Source organism: Carcharhinus amblyrhynchos, chromosome 1 (assembly GCF_965287045.1).
Source record: "Carcharhinus amblyrhynchos chromosome 1, sCarAmb.v2.hapA, whole genome shotgun sequence".
Lineage (NCBI taxonomy): Eukaryota > Metazoa > Chordata > Chondrichthyes > Carcharhiniformes > Carcharhinidae > Carcharhinus > Carcharhinus amblyrhynchos.
The window spans coordinates 47097349-47116402 of NC_137324.1; the positions used below are offsets into that span (position 1 = coordinate 47097349).

At 41.5% G+C, this 19054-nt stretch overlaps 1 protein-coding gene across 1 annotated transcript in view; it reads right to left on the reverse strand.

Annotated features, from left to right (window-relative positions):
* rai14 (retinoic acid induced 14) overlaps positions 1-14711 on the reverse strand; it is a 211375-nt gene extending 196664 nt beyond the window's left edge. Inside the window, exons 1-2 of the mRNA XM_080218399.1 lie at positions 14629-14711; positions 13664-13744 (exon numbers count right to left, since the gene is read on the reverse strand). Coding sequence (XP_080074525.1) covers positions 13664-13699 — 36 coding nt within the window. The 5' untranslated portion in view covers positions 13700-13744; positions 14629-14711. The remainder of the gene's footprint in view (positions 1-13663; positions 13745-14628) is intronic.
* Between the last annotated feature and the right edge of the window lie 4343 nt (positions 14712-19054).

Consider the following 19054-nt stretch of genomic DNA (forward strand, 5'->3'; position numbering starts at 1 on the left):
TTGGTTACCCCGAAGAAGCACATTAGACTAATCCTCTCTGGAACAGGCAAATGAAAATGCTCGCTACCAAACCTAGATTAAATCAGTCCTTGTTGCAACTTATATCTTCTGTGCAAACAAGTTAAATTGCGGCTTTAAGTTAAACTGTAATTAGGTTAATGATTCAATTATGTTATTTGTGGTATAATCTTACTGGAATAAAGCAAATCTGATACTATTTAGTATCTATTTCTAGAGTGTAATAATTGTATGCAATTAGACAAATGTTTTCTTCAAGCCTTCAGCTATGCTTGTATTTTTCTATTGCAGAGGGATTCAAAAGGCTTTCTATTATAGAGTGCATCCTGCAACTTTAACTTTCCAGGATTGGGAAAAGTTCATCCGGTTGGATATGCAAACATATGGCGATGAAACTCAAGAGAGGGAAAGAAAACGATCTTAACTGGGAGTTCGGAGACTAGGTGGGCCTTGGGACTTCGGTGTATATACTAGCTGGGAACTGGCCACACATCTGCAGTGGTTTTAATGTTATTTAGGTTGGGAACCAGCCCTGCGCAAATGTGCAAAAGTAAAATAAGCAAAAAAGTAAAATGGTGGGAAAAGGCAGATCAGGTAACCTGAACCAGAGCCTCAGTCAAGAGATGTGTCTCAGGGAGTAGGACATGGGGAGGGAGGACATGGAGAAGGTCCTAAACCTAGAAGGTAGTCCTTAACTAGGGAGTGGGATAGAAACAGGTCTCAGGAAAAAGTTGCAAGCAGTAACAAAGATAGACATCAGAGACAGATCCCACTGAGTCGAGATGAACAACTGGACTGAGAAAAGTTAAAGAAATGGCTCTGGCAGCACTGAAGCCAAAGCGACTCAAGAAAAGCCCAAATGATCTGTGAGGGCAGCCAAAGATTCATGACTCCATGGTACGGGCCATAAGGACAAAATATACCTTTGAAGCTGTGGTGTTCTGCTTGGCACAGTCAAAGATCTGAAAGGTGACCCATAAGTACATGGGAGGCCACAGGGAAAAGAATTGAGATCTTTCTAACCTTTTTATCTGGTCTAATACAGATCTTTTCTTGGTAAATAAATGTTTTTTTTTGTGTTAAAAACTCATCAACATATTTCTATGAATTTGTTCAGTAACTTGCCTCCACAGTTTCGTTAAAACAAAGGGTTTATCAGGCCACGTTTCACTCTGGGATCCAAGCTGGCCAGTTGTAATATCTGTGGGAACTGTAACAATATTCCGATTGATATTCTGAATGTTGAACAGAGACTTTCATGACTTCACTGAACTCTGAACTAAAATAATTTCCAACTCCCCACCAAGAATGGAATGGGGTAGTTAGAAGGGAAAGTGGAGAGACAAAGAGAGAAAGACAGGGAGGGAAACAGAAAGAGAGGGGGGGTGAATAAGAACCTAGTACAAATGACAACATCTCCTGAGTTCTGGATAAATTTCAGAAGATTTTCTTGTTTCCTTGAAAATAGATTAATAAATGATGAAGCAGACTGAGACACTAAGATGCAAACTGAACTAAGTATTTTCATTATTTTCTGGTTTCACTTATAACACTGGAATGGCTTGAGGGAGGTTTCACTTTGAAAAGCTTGAATTTCAGTTTTTTTCCCATTCTGGATAGTTCATCTTCCATAGAAGGTCCACTTTCTCACAATATAAAAAGCAGGGTATCATTTCCTTGTCTGTATGTCTCACTGGTGGTACCCCTGCTTCAGGGTCAGAAGATAATAGAATCAAACTCCACTCCAGGACTGGAGCACTTGATCTACACTTGACACTTCCATGCTGTGTGGGGGGAATGCTGCATTTTTCTTTAAGATGCAAATTAAAATCGAGCCCACATCTGCCTACTTATGCATACTTGAAAGCCCCATGGTACTATTCAAAAAAAACACAAGAGAGCTTCCCCCAGTATCCTTGCCATCAAACACAGACATAATGTATCTTATTAATACTTGTAGTACCAGGTTGTGCTCAGTTTCAGAGCTATGCTTGCCTACAAATTCTTAACTACAATTGAGAGGTAATTAACTGAGAATAAAATGCTTTGGGGCAACCAGGGGATGTGACAGGCTACATAAATGCAAGTTTGTTCTTTCAACAGAAACACCGCCCAGTTTATTTTCATATTATATCCTCTAGGCAATTCCAGTTCATTTATGGCCTTCATTGGTGAAAAAAGCTGCAAGGTGCTTAAAATAGAATCAATTGCTTTTTTTGATCAAAGTTATTTAAAACTTTAAATACCGCTGAAGAACACCAACCGGCCAAGGAATGCATACAATGTTACGAGGTAATACTGATGCATACTTGCAATCTGAAGTTGGCAACAAAAACACACAAAAAAAAATCTAGACATGAATATTTGGCAGTCAGACAATTTCTAACCAACCGCCAGTAAATTGCCTCGGGTACTAAAAAGAACACATAATTACACGAGCCCTTTTAACAGAGTATCAAATGGAATGACATTATGAATACATTGAAAAGAATGTCATTATAAATAACCATAAATCGAAGGCCCCACACATATCTTGGTTTCCTTTTTAACTTCATGATAAGTCGATTTCCATTCTTTTGGAGCATTTTTATTCCTCAAGGGATGAGGTCAGAGACTGGGCCACATCCCGTCTATACTGAATCTCTCTCTCTCTCTCGCTGTCACAGCCAGAACAACAATGGTCTCAAGAGGAAACTAACTACACATTTAAAAGTATAAGTGTATCATGACCACAATGCTCCACACTTCATTACAACATTTATAATCATTTGAAACCATATACAGTTATGTCAGCATCAGATTTTTTCTCCATAAAATGTCAACACATATTTTAAAACAAAGACATTTAATACAGACTCACACATGCCCTTATCCCATAGAAGGTATACCATACCTATTAACATATGTTGAAAGGAATAATTACGGATTATAACCTTGAAGCAGGAAGCTATATATGGTAAACTATGAAGTATGATTTACATTGTACAAGGACAAAGTTACATCACTTTTCTGATTACTTGGATTTCTCCCATATTCAACACCTTCCACAGCAATGATTCTTGCATTTGTTCTTTGCCAATTGCTTATAATAGAAACAGAGGGCTTCTTCCCAATATAAATTCAATATTCTCTGAAATCTTTTTAGAGGAAGTTTTACTTTAATGTGCAAGTTTGTCCATAACTACCAACAGGTACGTTAAAGAGCATGAACAAAACCTAGTATATAAAAAAGTCTCAATCATCAAGTTACCTAATGAAACACTGGGTGGAAAATTCCAGCCATTCTCGATGGTGAGTTTTTTTGGTCCCAGCGATGGCGTTTCCCTGCGGCAGTGGGTGCATAAGATGGGAAACCCATTATAGCGACAGGACCAGAAGATCCCACCACCAGTCAATGGCAGGTCACCACCACCTCTGCGAAAAATCACACCCATTTTCTGGGTGGGATTTTCTGGCCATGCCTGCCCCAGAATTGGAGAATCCCACCCTTGGTCAACAGACCTCTGCATGGTTCACCACCCCACTCCCCTCGATTCCTGTGGAAGGCAGCAGGATGAGAAAACTCCCCCCTTAGTCTTTCTACCTTAAAAACAGAAAATGACCATGTTCGTTTTGGTTTTTAAAAAAGAAAAACTGTTAGTGGCTTAACGTTCTGACAATGTTTAAGTAAATTGATAACAATACAAACCAGTTGTGTGTTCAGGCCAAGAATTGCAACAATTTCCTTTGTCATGCTGCAAGACACCATAGAACACCAACAATAAAGACACTTTCAAAAGTTAATTTTCATTAATCCTAGAGTAGGACACCAACAATATCACAATCAATATGTAACTCTTCTCAAAAGAAATAAGTGGAATCAATACTGCTCCAAGTATCCATGATGAATAAATATAATCAAGATTCAAAGCTAAGTGTGTATTTTTATCACAATGATAAGTTTCCCTTCACGTAGACATTGAAATTCCAGAATGATATCTTAATCTGAAGTCAGAGTCCAATCAGATGCCAGACTGAAACAAACTGAGAGGATCAAGTCCCATTCCACTCTGCTCAGGAGTTACTTTGGGCTTTAGGACTTGATTTACACTACACAAGTTTAGTTTCTGAATGTATCTAAAATTGCTTTCTATCAATTAAGTATTTTCTGGTGCAAATACATCTAAGTGAAAATAATTCACATACAGAACAATCCAATTATATGATTACTTCCAAAATGTGGTTCAAATGTAATTCTAAGAGCAGTAGCAAAAAAAAAACATGCATTGACTCCAAAGGTCCCTCAATGTCAGTAAAACAAAGGAGACAGACATCAACTTCAGGAAGCACAATGGAGGGCATGCCCCCGTCTACATCAACGGTGATGAAGTGGAAATTGTCGAGAGCTTCAAGTTTCCAGGTATACAAATCACCAACATATCCAGGTCTCTCCATGCTGCGCTATAATTAAGAAAGCCCACCAACTTCCCTACTTTCTCAGGAGTCTAAGGAAATTCAACATGTCCACTATGACTTGCATCAATTTTTACATTTGCACCATAGAAGGCATCCTTTCTGGATGTATCACAGCTTGATATGGCTCCTGCTCTGACCAAGACCGCAAGAAACTACAAAGCGTTGTGAATGTAGCCCAGTCCATCACCCAAACAAGCCTCCCATCCATTGACTCCAACTGCATTTCCCCCTGCCTTGGAAAAGCAACTACCATAATTAAGGACCTCACTAATCCCGGACATAGTCTCTTCCACCTTCTTCCATTGAGAAAAAATAGAAAAGTTAGAGAGCGTCTATCAACCAATTGAAGAACAGCTTCTTCCCTGCTGCCATCAGATGTTTGAATCGACCTATCTTAAATTAAGTTGATCCTAGCTATGACTGTAACACTATATTCTGCCCCCTCTCCTTTCCTTCACCTCTACATACTCTATGAATGTATATTTTGTCTGTGTAGTGCACAAGAAACAATTTCACTATATCCCAATACATGTGACAATAATAAATCAAATCAAAGCAGTATCCGGAAGAGTAGTAGTTTCATCATCCAGCCCTAGAAACCAATGTTCATGAAGTCAGGTTGAATGATAGCAAGCGAGAAATTCAACTGAATAAATCTGGCAATCTGTGGATTAACAGATTGAAAGCTGTTTGTATATATGACAGTAAACCCACAAGACTTTCTAATGTCCTACAGGGAAGGAAACCTGCTGCCTTTCATGAGTCTGGCCTAATTAGTTGACAACTGCACTCTGAAGTGCCTCAACAGAACCATTTACTTGTGAGCGATTGCTTCTCATGGCCCTCCGTGGGGCAGCATGGTGGCACAGTGGTTAGCACTGCAGCCTCACAGCACCAGAGACCTTGGTTTGATTCCCAACTTGGGTGACTGTCCGCGTGGAGCTTGCATGTTCTCCCCATGTCAGCATGGGTTTCCTCCAGGTGCTCTGGTTTCCTCCCACAGTCCAAAAGGCGTGTTGGTTAGGTGCCTGTACCCGAACAGGCACCGGAGTGTGGCGACTAGGGCATTTTCATGGTAACTTTATTGCAGTGTTAATGTGAGCCTACTTGCGACACTAATAAATAAACAAACTTAAAACCCTTATCATGGCAACTAAGAATGGCCAATAAATGTTCCCTTGCCAGCATTACTCACATCCAACCAACACAAAGACGTCCAAGGCGTAAAGTCCAAATAAATGTATGATAACTTACATTGCTAAGGAGTAACTTTCAGTGGAATATCAGACTACCTTATATCTTCGAAGCTCAAATGTCAATGCTTGAAATTCTTCCAAAACCGTCAACAAAAATGCTGCTTGTGCTACAACCATCTTTATTCAAAACTTCAATGTTCAATAAAATCCATTTTTTTTAGTCCTTACACTGTTGGTCTGTCCAGGAAAATTCCAGAGTTCCTAAGTGTTTCCTGCCACATTACCCAACAAACATCTGTAGAGATCTATCGCAATAATAAAGCTACATCATATCAGCAGCAGCTTTACTTTATCAATCCTAAATTATAAAAAAAAATTAAAAATACATCGAGCAATTTATTTCTGTCACCCTGTGTTCTTTTCCCTCACCACCCTTACTAACATAACTTTAGTTTTACTTTCTTCCAACAAAGTTTTGCATGATGCATTCAAAATGCCTTGTTTTTTTTTAAAAAGCTTGAACACTTTTGATATTCATTGACATCACACTCCTGAATCCCACCAGTCATGAAGAAGGTGAAAGAAATTAACACAAATGAAGTTCCAGTTACAAATAAACTGGGCCCCAAGGCCAAGTGAAACCTACTACCAGGAGATTAATTAAGCCACAAGCATACGTCACTCGAAATGTAATGTCATTGACAGAGTTTGTAAGTTACTGTAACAACACTTTTCTCAAAGCACTTGCATAAACTCAGTTAATAGTTGTTCATGACCTGAGTTTCTGCCTGAAAGAAAAGATATGCTCTTTATCAAAGGCAAGAGAATCAAACAGCATATTGCGATACATCTAGATAACTCAGGTAAGCAAGAAGGGTTTTCTACGAAATGTTTGGCTTTCATTACTATGGATCTAGATATTTGATCCAGTAAAGGCACATCCTGGTTTTGGGGGGGAATGAGGGCTACTTATAAAGGGTCAGTGCCACATGGAACAATAGGGTCTCTCTCATGAATCTAAAAAGGTAACAAAAGTGCTATTTTCCACATTTGCTAAAGATATAGAAGTAAAGCACCACATCAACTCACACTGGACATTTAACAATGAACAGCATCTTCGCAAATTGGATTTTGGAAAAGCACTTAACAAAGTTATACCGCTGAAAACAGATGTCAATCAGATTTCCTAGCAGAGATGCCAATAGAGCAATTTTACAGTAATTTCCACATGAAATCTTGCCATCTGACTTCACTTGAGTCAACCTAAATAAATTGAAGATAACCTTTGTTTAGAATACATTTTTTAAAATAAAACGTTTGAAGAACTTGCCAAAAATGAATGCAGCTCAATCAAAACAATTATTAAAAGCTACTTTTCTTTGCATTAGCTTCAATTTGTAAATCCCAAAAACACTCCTTTCACAAATTCAACAATTTGCACCTGGAGCTAAGCAAAACCCCCAGGCATCTTGTAATTAAATATGAGAACACAGAAAGATGACCTAAAATACAGTTGGAGAAATAGGTATGAGGAGGTTTCTGCAGGTAGAAACAACAGTAGCAACGTCAAGTAATGGTGTTTTAGAGAACAGTAAGATTTTGTCTAAAGGATCTATCATTGGTGCAGAATGGAGTGAGAGTAGAAATAAAGTTAATTTATTTGTTGCAAGTAAGGCTTACATTAACACTGCAATGAAGTTACGGTGAAATTTCCCTAGTCGCCACACTCCAACTAGTGTCCGATCAATGGTCTTTTAGACTGTGGGAGGAAACCGAAGCACCCAAGAGGAAACCCATGCAGACATGAGGAGAACGTGCAACCCCACACAGAAAGGGAATTGAACTCGAGACCCTGGCGTTTTGAGGCGACAGTGCTAACCATTGTGCCGCCATGCCACCCTAAGTGGCAAGTTCAGGCAGCGTTAGAACAAAGAACAAAGAAAATTACAGCACAGGAACAGGCCCTTCAGCCCTCCAAGGCTGCACCGCCCATGCTGCCCAATTTAACTGTCCTTCCAGGGACCACATCCCTCTATTCCCATCCTATTCATTCATTTGTTAAGATGCCCCTTAAAAATCACTACCATATCCGCTTCCACTACCTCCCGGGGCAACGAGTTCCAGGCACTCACTACCTTCTGAGTAAAAGACATGCCTTGTACATCTCCTTTAAATCTGTGCCCCCTAGTAAATGACTCTTCCACCATGAGAAAAAGCTTCTGACTGTCCACTCTGTCCATGCCTCTCATAATCTTGTAGATTCATATCAGATCACCTCTCAACCTCTGTCGTTCCAGCGAGAACAAACCTCCAAAACCTTTCCTCAAAGCTAATGCCCTCCATACCAGGCAACACATCCGTTTGATAGTGTGGCAACCAGAATTGAAATACTATATTCCAAGTTGTGGGATTAAAGGACTTTACAACAGTCACAATCTTATTGAATAGTGCAGCAGGGTCGAGGGACCATACTTAGCTACTATTGATCCTATTTCTTATGTTCTTATGGTAGAAAGGGGTAAGGTCTTGGAGGAACCGATAAGGAGTGATTCTGAAACTACAATACACAGCAATGGGCAAGCAATGGACAGCGGGAAAGCGGGACAGCGGGACATCATTTCCCACCTTGGGTGACTGTCTGTGTGGAGTTGCATGTTCCCCCCGTGTTTGCATTGGTTTCCTCCGGGTGCTCAATCCATTTTAGAGCCTATGGATCTACCACGATAAAGGACCTACATTTTAGAGGCATATATACTAGGCATCAGCTCACATATACCGATCTCCATCTTCTGGTAAACAAACTGCAAGGCATGCCAATAAGATCACACCTCCAAAACGTTCCTCTTCACTCATCACTCCACTCTTAGAATGGTCACCTAATCTCTGTTCGTTGACCTAGTTTTTAAAAATAATTTTTTAGCCTTGGCTCAGCAGTAGTATTCCCATCTCAGTTAGACGGCTCAAGCCACATTGTCAAAATAAGGCGTTAAAACAAGACCCCATCTGGGTTCTCTGCTGAGCACAGCAGATCCTCGGCATGATTCAAAGATAATACTTCTTTAAAAAAATGCTTTTCTACTTTACAGCAATTTAAAGACAACGCCAAACAGCAGCTTCTTACGAAACAATGACCTTATGGTTTTCTCGTGACGTTACCATTTGTTTTTTCACTCTCCTTTCGAACTCTATGTGGACCAGTGCTGAGCAATTGAATGGTCTACTGCCCCTTTGACGCCCAGGCAAGAGTAATTTGATTATTTCAATCTGAAGCCACAGGCTAGACGAGAATTGGATTCACCCACTCTTCTGGATGTTAGTTACTGCCTCCAGGTCCTCTTTTCACCCACTCTTCCAAATGGAGGTTACATCCTCCAGGTCCTACTTTCGCCTGCTTCTCTAGGTGGTGGCTACACCCTTCAGGAGCTCCTTACATCAAGCAATAGTATGGTGAACAGAATTGTTCTATTAACACATTAGGAACATTGGACTGTTGTCTCCTCCCTCGTTCAATATGCAACAACTTCATAACCCCAGATACTCAATGAGTGAAAATAACAACAATAACTTGTACTTATGCAGTTCCATTATGTAACATATCATACCAGGACACTTCACAGGAGTCTTACGAAACAAGATTTTCAATTGAATCACAGAGGAATTAGAGCAGGTTGCCAAAAGCATACCTCATTGAACAAGCTTCAAGGAATGTTTTGAAAGAAGGGAACAGAGGCAGAGAGGTTTAGGGATGGAATGCCAGGGCTTAGGGCCATAGCAACTGAAGGCACGGACACTAAGAGTGAAGCAATTAAAATCAGGGATGCTCAAGCGGCCAGAATTAATGCAGCACAAATATCTCAGAGGGATGTATGGACACAAATAAAGTTAACATTCATTTATTAGTCACAAATAAGGCTTAGATTAACACTGCAATGAAGTTACTGAAAAATTCCCCTAGTTGCCACACTCCAGCACCTGTTCACATCAATGCACTCAACCAGCACATCTTTCAGATTGTGGGAAGACACTGGAGCACCCTGAAGAAACCCACGCAGATATGGGGAGAATGTGCAAACTCTGTACAGACAGTTACGCAAGCCTGGAATCGAACCTGAGACCTGGCGCCGTGAAGCAGCAGTGCTAACCATTATGCTACTGTACCGCCCCTATAGGATAGGTCAGGTCATGGAGGAATTTGAAAACAAGTGTGAGAATGTTAAAATTGAGGTCTTGCTTAACCAGGAATTAACAGTCTAATAAGCAGAAGGATTTTGGGCGAACAGAATTTAGTTTGAACATAAGAACATAAGAACATAAGAAATAGGAGCAGGAGTAGGCCATCTAGCCCTTCGAGCCTGCCCCGCCATTCAATAAGATCATGGCTGATCTGTTGTGGCTCAGTTCCACTTTCCCGCCCTCTCCCCATAACCCTTAATCCCCTCTCTTATCAAAAACCCATCAACCCGCTTCTTAAAAATATTTAGCGAGGCAGCCTCCACCACTTCAACGGGCAGAGAATTCCAGAGATTCACCACCCTTTGAGTGAAGAAGTTCCTCCTCAACTCCGTTCTAAACCGCCTCCCCTTTATCTTGAGGCTGTGCCCCCTAGTCCTACTGTCGGATTATCTCAGGTTTACAGACAACAAAGCAAGGAAAGGTGGCCAGAGGTGCACTGGAATAGGTAAGTCTAGAGATGAAAAATAATAAAGGATAATGTGAAATTATAAAATAGTAATTTACCTACCATCTCTGGCAGTCCCATGCCTGTCATCCAGAACAAAACATCAACTGATTCAAGAGCAGAGATATTCTGCAAGTGCCAGTGGTATTGGGCCAAAGTAAAGACAACCTTCTTTAAAAAAAAGATACAATATATGGGAGGCCTCTCAAGAAATCTTGAACAGATAATTGCCAATAATATGTGAATCAGATTTATAGCAAATCAGGTGAATTGAATAGCAATCTATTTTCTAAAAAAAAATTAAATTTCCATATATAGCATTTTGTTAAAATGTGGCAGTGGTACTATCATTATATTTTGTTCTCTTTCCCATGCATGTTATTGAGCTATCATAACATATTACTAGATTCCAACCATTCTCTCGAGGCAAGCACTTGTTCAGTGATTATGAAAAATGGTCCTACTTATCAAACAAAGTGCACAACAAAACATGTTTTCATTTTTAAGATTACATCCAATTAACAACAACAAAATAGAAACATTATAAAACCAGAATTTTAAGAGAGAGAGAGTGTTTTGGGGAGAAGGTTTATACTTAAAGCAAACAGTGTATGTTATTGACTCTTTGGCTTACAAGTTTGCCAAGTCAGTCCTTTTGTATCTTGAAGGGCACTCTCCTCTGCCTTTCAAAAACAAGTACTGCTGCCAATCTCTGCCTTCATGTCTAGTAGTTTTCCTCTCAGTGGCTGCACTAATTCAACCACATACAATCATATGATCGTCACTCAAATATTTTTCTATAAAATACCAATACTAAAAAATTCCAGAATCAGAACTGATTGAGATATAACAAAGCCCTTAAATCTTTGCTTTTACAGCAGGCCCTCTGAGTGCTCAAATAAATAATAAACATGTACAGACCTGGTTTATTGTATTTCACAAACAGCCTGAAATTCAGATTCCACTTTTGGAAAGGTTTAAATCATTAAAAAAAATTAGCAGTTGCCAGCTTCAAAACCATGCTTACTCATACTTGTGGAAGGAACATTCTGAATGGTATCAAATCATTCTGATTTAGCAGATTGCATCCTTATGAATGACTGTTACTGCTACCAGCACTATTTCCAGTGAACCAGAGGTGAAAAGACACCTTTCTGAAATGAACCATAGAATCCCTACAGTGTAGAAGGAGGCCATTCAGCCAATCGAGTCTGCACCAACTCTCTAAAAGCACATCTTACCAGACCCCATACTACCCCCCACCCCCAACCACAGGCCTATACCCATAACCCCTCGCATTTACCATGGGTAATCCACCTTACCTACATACCTTTGGACTGTGGGAGGAAACCATAGCACCTGGAGGAAATCCATGCAGACACAAGAGGACTGTGCAAACTCCATGGAGGTAGTCATCCAACAGCAGAATCAAACCCAGGTCCCTGGCAATATGACGAAGCAGTGCTAAACACTGTGCCACCGTGCTGCCCTAATCTAAGCTTTTTAACCCTCTCAAAATTATAATTTTCTCCCCAATTTTGAAGGACTGATTGAATGTACTCACACCTTTTCTAACAAGAAACTGAAGCATTAAAGGTAGAGGCAGGCCACAACAACTGTAGTGTGGCCATGTGCTCACTTATTCAATAGCGATGTTAAGGAAGTCCTCAGAATCTTGAAATTCTGTAGCTGTATCTCAATGTAACAAAGATTTAGATATAGTATGTAACTAGATTAACTTATAAGGACCACAAACTCTAACATGTGACAGTCAGAAAATGCTAACATATGTCCCCTTTCTTAATTTTAAGAACATCATAATACAAATAGATGCCTTGAAGAAAAAAATTGCCACATCATATTGCACAATAGGAAAGGCTTGAGATCAATGACTAAAATGAAAATTACCAGAAGATATACATAAATTAACAAATTAATATTTGATTTCTTTGTAAGATAAAAACCATTGAGTATCTTCAAATCAGGATCAGTTCACATCTACTTCTTCATGAAAGCACAGAAATAATTACACAAATATCCCATATATTGATTTGTTTTTATAACATCCATGAAGATGCAACTTTTACAGAAACATGCTCTTTACCAATGGAATATTTCAGAATGTTATGTCGCATGACAACATTTCAATGCAATCAAACAAAAGATTTTACAAAGTAAAATGTTTTTTACAATAAATATTCCTGTTTTGATTAAGCCCATTACCAAAACTATCAAAAACCACTTGGGGGGGTGGGGGGCGGAGAAGAGGGGAAGGAAGGGGGGAGGAGGAGAGTAGATTTCCCAAGGTGTTGTTCTCCCTTGAGCTCTTGGGCATTGCCTGCAACTTCCATGCACTTCAATGAATTTGCAGTTCAAAAATATACACAATTTATGTGAGATAAAACCCAGGATAATCCCCATGTACATCACACTACTGGATACCATTAGGCAACGTGATTTATGCCTAATTGTTTCTCTCACGGTTGCGCAGGCAATAAGGTAGCAAGACCAGCGAATACAATTAGTCACTAGTTAGTTGAGATTACAGTGGCTGCAGAGCAATGATGTACTAGGGAAGTATTGGATGGGCTTGGAGTATGTCCAAATGGACAGAACCTCCTCATAGGGAATTCATAGGTGGCAGTACCAGCATTGCCCACGTTACAATGTGTAATTGGATTGTCAAGATACTTCAGACATTTGGAGGAAGGGGGGAGAGAGAGAAAGGAGCTCATGAAAATGACTAGCTTTGGTGTTATTCTACTTTCTCTTTGAAGTCCAGTTTTTCAACCCATTTATTTACAAATTGAAAATAATCTGACAGTCAAAACTGTGCACGATGGCACAGTGGTTAGCACTGCTGCCTCACAGCACCAGGGACCCAGGTTCAATTCCAGCCTCGGGTCACTGTCTGTTTGGAGTTTGCACATTCTCCCTGTGTCTGTGTGGGTTTCCTCTGGGTGCTCCGGTTTCCTCCCACAGTCCAAAGATGTCCAGGTTAGGTGATTGGCCATGCTAAATTGTCCCTCAGTGTCAAGGGAATTAGCAGAGTTAAATGTGGGATTGCAAGGACAGGATTTGGGTGGGATTGTTGCAGGCTCAATGGGCTAAACAGCCTCCTTCTGCACTGTGGAGATTTTACGTTTCTACGAAAAGGCTTGTGCAGATTTAGGGCTGCTAAATCTGAGGAGCCATAGTCAAGTTTGCAACGATTTTTGATCACTCTGCCAACTATACTATCAGTCTGGAAGTGGAAGCTATTGGCTGCAACAATAAAACAACCAGCAACAGTTATGTAGCTGCCTGAAGTACTTACATCACTTTTTCTGAACTTGGCTTTTAGGCTCTTCATTTTCACCAAGGTTCCTGCCGAATGCCAAACTTTAAACTTTATAGCCTAGATAAATACACAATGCAAAATTATTCTATTACAACCTCAAGCGAAAAACTGGTTTCGAAATACGCGAAATTTAGGACGCATGGTTTGCCTATTGTTGCCTATGACCTACGCATTAATGCCAATACTCGTGGAGTGACTGTACTACACGGAATAAACCGGGATCCAATGCTCTCACTCACTCGCCAGTGGTTTAAATCAAATCAAAAGTTGCCAAAACTTGCGGGACATCGCGTTCACAGCATCAATCAAAAATATTCGAAAAGGGTGTAAGCTTAACAAACAGCCAAAGGAGGTGTTAGCAGATGAATAGATAAGGCAGCAGTCGCAGGAATCGCTGCCAAACTAATCCGCAGCCGAGGAATCATTTCACCTTTTGTTGCTGACAACTTACATCTAGAAACTTTTTTTTCGCGGCTTGATCCGTCTCCCTGGCAGTTCCTGGGAAAATGCGCCCGAATTTAATCAATCGTTGCCTCGCTCCGCTTTGACAAAGCCCCTTTGCTTCTTTCTTGTATGGGCTTCTCCCATTCATTCGTTTATCCAACACCTCCCCCCCTCCACCTTCCCTCCCGACAAACCCCTCAGCCCCAACCCCACCAGCAGCCTCCCCCTCTCACAAATCCACCCAATGCTCCCTGTCTGACAGTTCAGTCCAGTCCAGCTTGGGGAATGCATGGAGGGGTGGTGGGGATGGGGGGGGTTGGGGGGAGGAGGAAGAAAACTTTCACTCTTCACAAACAATAACCCCATTCATTCCTTCCTTCCTTCCTTCATCTGCTCCTATTCACAAATCGAGAGAGAGGGAGGGTGAGGGAATGCATCCAAAATATTGCCCTGAATAAAAGTTTGTGTCTGATTGCTGTGGAGAAAGTGGCACTCACCCCATGTTAGAGCGGAGTTTGAAGGGGAGCCGGATGTCAGTGTGGAGTTGGGACAGGCTGCTGCTGCTGCTGCTGATGGTGGTAGTGGTGGCTTGTGCACTCACTCAGCCCGGAGCGGCTCCAGCAGCCGCGCCGCCAGGAGCGCACACGCTGCGCGAGCCATTGTCCCTGGCGTGTCCGCGTCATCCGCCTGCCTGGAACGCGCACGGGCGCGCCCACTGATTGGCACGTGCGCGCGCAAACTCTCGCCCTGCCCCGGAGGGAGTGGAGGAGAGGCAAGCAGAGGGTGTGTTCCCGTCTCCCTTCCACCCGCCTTGTTGCCTTTTTGTGTTTGCTGCAAGTGCCGGGTTTAGCTTTTGTTGATGTTGTTTGTTTCTTGGCCATGCATACTTGTCTTTTAGTTGCACTGGCTGTTAAAGGCACCCTGCTCAGACTCTCTCCCCTCTCTCTGGAAAGTAGCGTTCTCCCAATGAGGTTTGAGTGCCTCTTCAGTCCCGAAGGAGCCACTGGATTGATTGATTGATTGATGTATTATTATCACGCGTTTTAGGTTGCAGTGAAATGTATTGTTTTTTATTGCCAGCTGTTATAGGCAAAGCGTACCGTTGACAGAGTACATAGGGGAGAAGGAGAAGATAGGGTGCAGAATATAGTACACAAAAACAGAGAATGTTGGAAAATCTCAGCAGGCCTGACAACATCTTTGGAGAGAGAATAGAGCCAACGTTTCGAGTCTGGATGACCTTTCATCGGACCCTTGGTCATCCAGATTCAAAACGTTGGATCTATTCTCTCTCCACTGATGCCATCAGACCTGCTGAGACTTTTCAGCATTTTCTGTTTTTGTTTCAGTTTTCAGCACGCACAGCAATTTGCTTTTATCTTAGTGCAGAATATAGTGTTGCAGTTACTGCTAGGATGAAGAGAAAGATCAGATTAACGTAGGATAGGACCACTCAAAAGTCTGATGGCAGCAGGGAAGAATCTCTTCTTGAGTCAGTTGGTACATGTTTACAGACTTCTGTATTTTTTTCCCAATGGAAGAACGTGGAAGATAGTATGCCTGGGATGTGTGGGGTCCTTGATTATACTGGCTGCTTTCCTGAGGCAGTGGGAAGTGTAGGTGGAGTCAGTGGATGGGAGGCAGGTTTGTATGATGGACTGGGCTACGTTCACAGCACTTTGTAATTTCTTGCTGTTTTGGTCAGAGCAGGAGCCAAACCAAGCTGTGATACATTCAGATCGGATGTTTCTATGGTGCATAGAATCCCTACAGTACAGAAGGAGGCCATTTGGCCCATCGAGTCTGCATAAGAACATAAGAAATAGGAGCAGGAGTAGGCCAACTAGCCCTTCGAGCCTGCCCCGCCATTCAATAAGATCATGGCTGATCTGTCTTGGCTCAGCTCCACATTCCCGCCCTCTCCCCATAACCCTTAATCCCCTCGCTTATCAAAAACCCATCAACCCGCGTCTTAAAAATATTTAGCGAGGTAGCCTCCACCACTTCAACAGGCAGAGAATTCCAGAGATTCACCACCCTTTGAGTGAAGAAGTTCCTCCTCAACTCCGTTCTAAACTGCCCCACCAACGACAATCCCACCCAGGCCCTATCCTCATAACCTCACATATTTCCCTCGCTAGTCCCAATGACACTAAGAGGCAATTTATCATGGCCAATGCAGCTAATCTGCACATCTTTGGATTGTGGGAGGAAACCGGAGCACCCAGAGGAAACCCACACAGATACAGGGAAAACATGCAAATTCCACACAGACAATAACTCAAAGCCAGAATTTAATCCAGGTCCCTGACACTGTTGGGCAGCAGTGCTAACCACTGTGTCACCCTGCCACCCTCATTTGAATATACAGGTTAGTCATAATCTAAATGACATAATGGAACAGGCTTCAGCCTGCTTCCACTCCTAGTAATACAGCCCTCAGTGCAATGCTAGCTGTGCACTTCATCCTTGTAAATCTCCTTTGCATCCTCACTGTTGCTGTCCCCTTTTGAGAATATGGTGATGAGAACTATACACATTCATAATTTTGCCACGGTCAGGGATAACAATTGAACCGGTTTTTATTCATTCAGGTGATGTGCGTGTCGCTAATAAGGACGCTTAATTGACACTCCTTTAAATAGTGACAGACAATAGATGCTCAGCTTGTCAGTGGTATTAGGAGTGGCTGAGCCTGAAGACATTTTTGCCAGGCTGTATCTCTGCCAGGTGAAGAGAAAACCAATGAGAGAGAGAAAAACCTACTTCACTTCACCCTCACCAGTCTACCTCCCACAGAAGTATCTGTCCATGACAGTGTTGGTCAGGTTGATGTTGCATAGTCCTTGTGGAGATGAAGTTCCTCCATTGTGTTGTGTGGCATCATCACCATACTAAATGGGATAGATTCAGCACCAATCCAGAAGCTCAAAGTGGACACCCATGAGATGATAACTGAAATTGAGATGTCGAAAGAATGAAGCTACACACAGGACTATGTCCATGCCCAATGGTAGAAGCAGTGTGCAATTGAGCAATGTAATCCTACAACCAGGGGATCAGATCACAGCTCTGCAGTCCTGTCACATCCAGATGCAATGTTCTGCATCTGTAGAAAGTTGGTGAGAGCCATAGTAGACATGCCAAATTTCCTTAGCCTCCTGAGAAAGAAAAAGTGTTGGTGGGTTCACTTTACTTTTGCTTCAGCGTGGAGGGACCAGGACAGATTGTTCGTGATTGGAACACCAAGAAACTTGAAGCTTTCATCCATCTTTTGTTTTTATAGATAAATTTTAAATTTATAACTTTTATAGATATACCATAGAAAACAGTATTTATCATTGTATCACAGTTTGGTATGATCCTGCTCTATCCAAGACTGCAAAAGGTTGTGAATGTAGCCCAATCCATCACACAAACCAGCCTCCCATCCATTGACTCTGTCTACACTTTATGCTGAAAAGGAAAATCAGCCAGCATAATTAAGGACACCATGCAACCCGGTTATATTCTCTTCCACCTTCTTCCTTCAGGAAAAGGATACAAAAGTCTGAGGTCACATACCAACCAACTCAAGAACAGCTTCTTCCCTGCTGCTGTCAGACTTTTGAATTGAGCTACTTTGCATTAAGTTGATCTTTCTCTATACCCTAGCAATGACTGTAACATGACATTTTACACTGTCCTTTCATTCTCTATGCACAGTATGCTTTGTCTATAGTGCACAAGAAACAACACTTTTATTGAATATTAATACGTGACAATAATAAATCAAATCACATCAAAGCTCCATTTCCTCACCTTTGATGTAGACAAAGGCATGTCCTCCACTGCATTTCCTGATGGCATTTAGAGGCTGTGAGACACACCAGCTTTAGTCTCAGCCAAATGACCTACAGTATGGAAAGAGCCCATCTGAAAGAGTGATCTGATTGGTCACAGCTCCCTTGGGCTTTTCTCACCTCCACCCCCCTGTCCCCCAGCAGTAATTTTCCCTTCAAGTCTGTAGCCAATTGTCATGCACTGGCTTTAAAGCATGATTGATTTGCACACAAAACCAGGGAAATATATACTTTAACAAACATTTACTGTAATTTCATGGGAAACTTTACAACATTTTATCTTGAGGCTACCTGCATATCTAGGTGGTAAATTGTCATTGCGTCATTCAGCCATGCTATGGGAAGACATTCCAATGTGGCAAATTATAACAAAGAGTTTGTTGCCTTCATGTTGAACTGGAACACTGTCACTTGGAATTCTGGCCTGAGGCTATCTGACACAGCACATATTAGTGCAGTTCCTCGGGCTTTGTCCAACTGCTACAAGCACTCAGTATTTTGATTTAATTAGAGTGATAAGTGAGTATGTTGACTTGTACAAGATGCACCATCTGCTCTCTGCTCTCCAGGAAATGTATTTGGGCACTGTTTGCCGTTTGCAATAATGTGCCATGTTGGAGCTGTTTGTCAATTTTGGGTTTGTTTTCTTCTGCTGGTCTTGGGGCATTTATTCCTATTGCTTGAATTTACCATGCTGATGCCATTACACTCCATTTTAGCAAGCAAACCCCAAGGAGAATAGTGGGACATAGGTGAAATAAATGGGCAGGCAAATGACAGATTAAATTTACTGCTGCAAAATTGTTTTTGTAAGGAGGAGGAGTGGCAATATGGACCTCTCACGTCGGCTTCTTTCCATTTACATAAGATAATGGACATGCAACAGATTGAATCTATTGGCAAGTGCATCATCTGATGCACTTTTGGGATGAAGAGACCAATCCTTGAGAGGCAGATTTAACCACAAGTGCCACATGTGAAGTGCTTATCAGTTATACTTATTGGTTGTAGTTTTCATCATTGTCAAGTTTCTGGAACCACTGATCATCATGGTGGCACACACTGGCCCACAGGTAATATC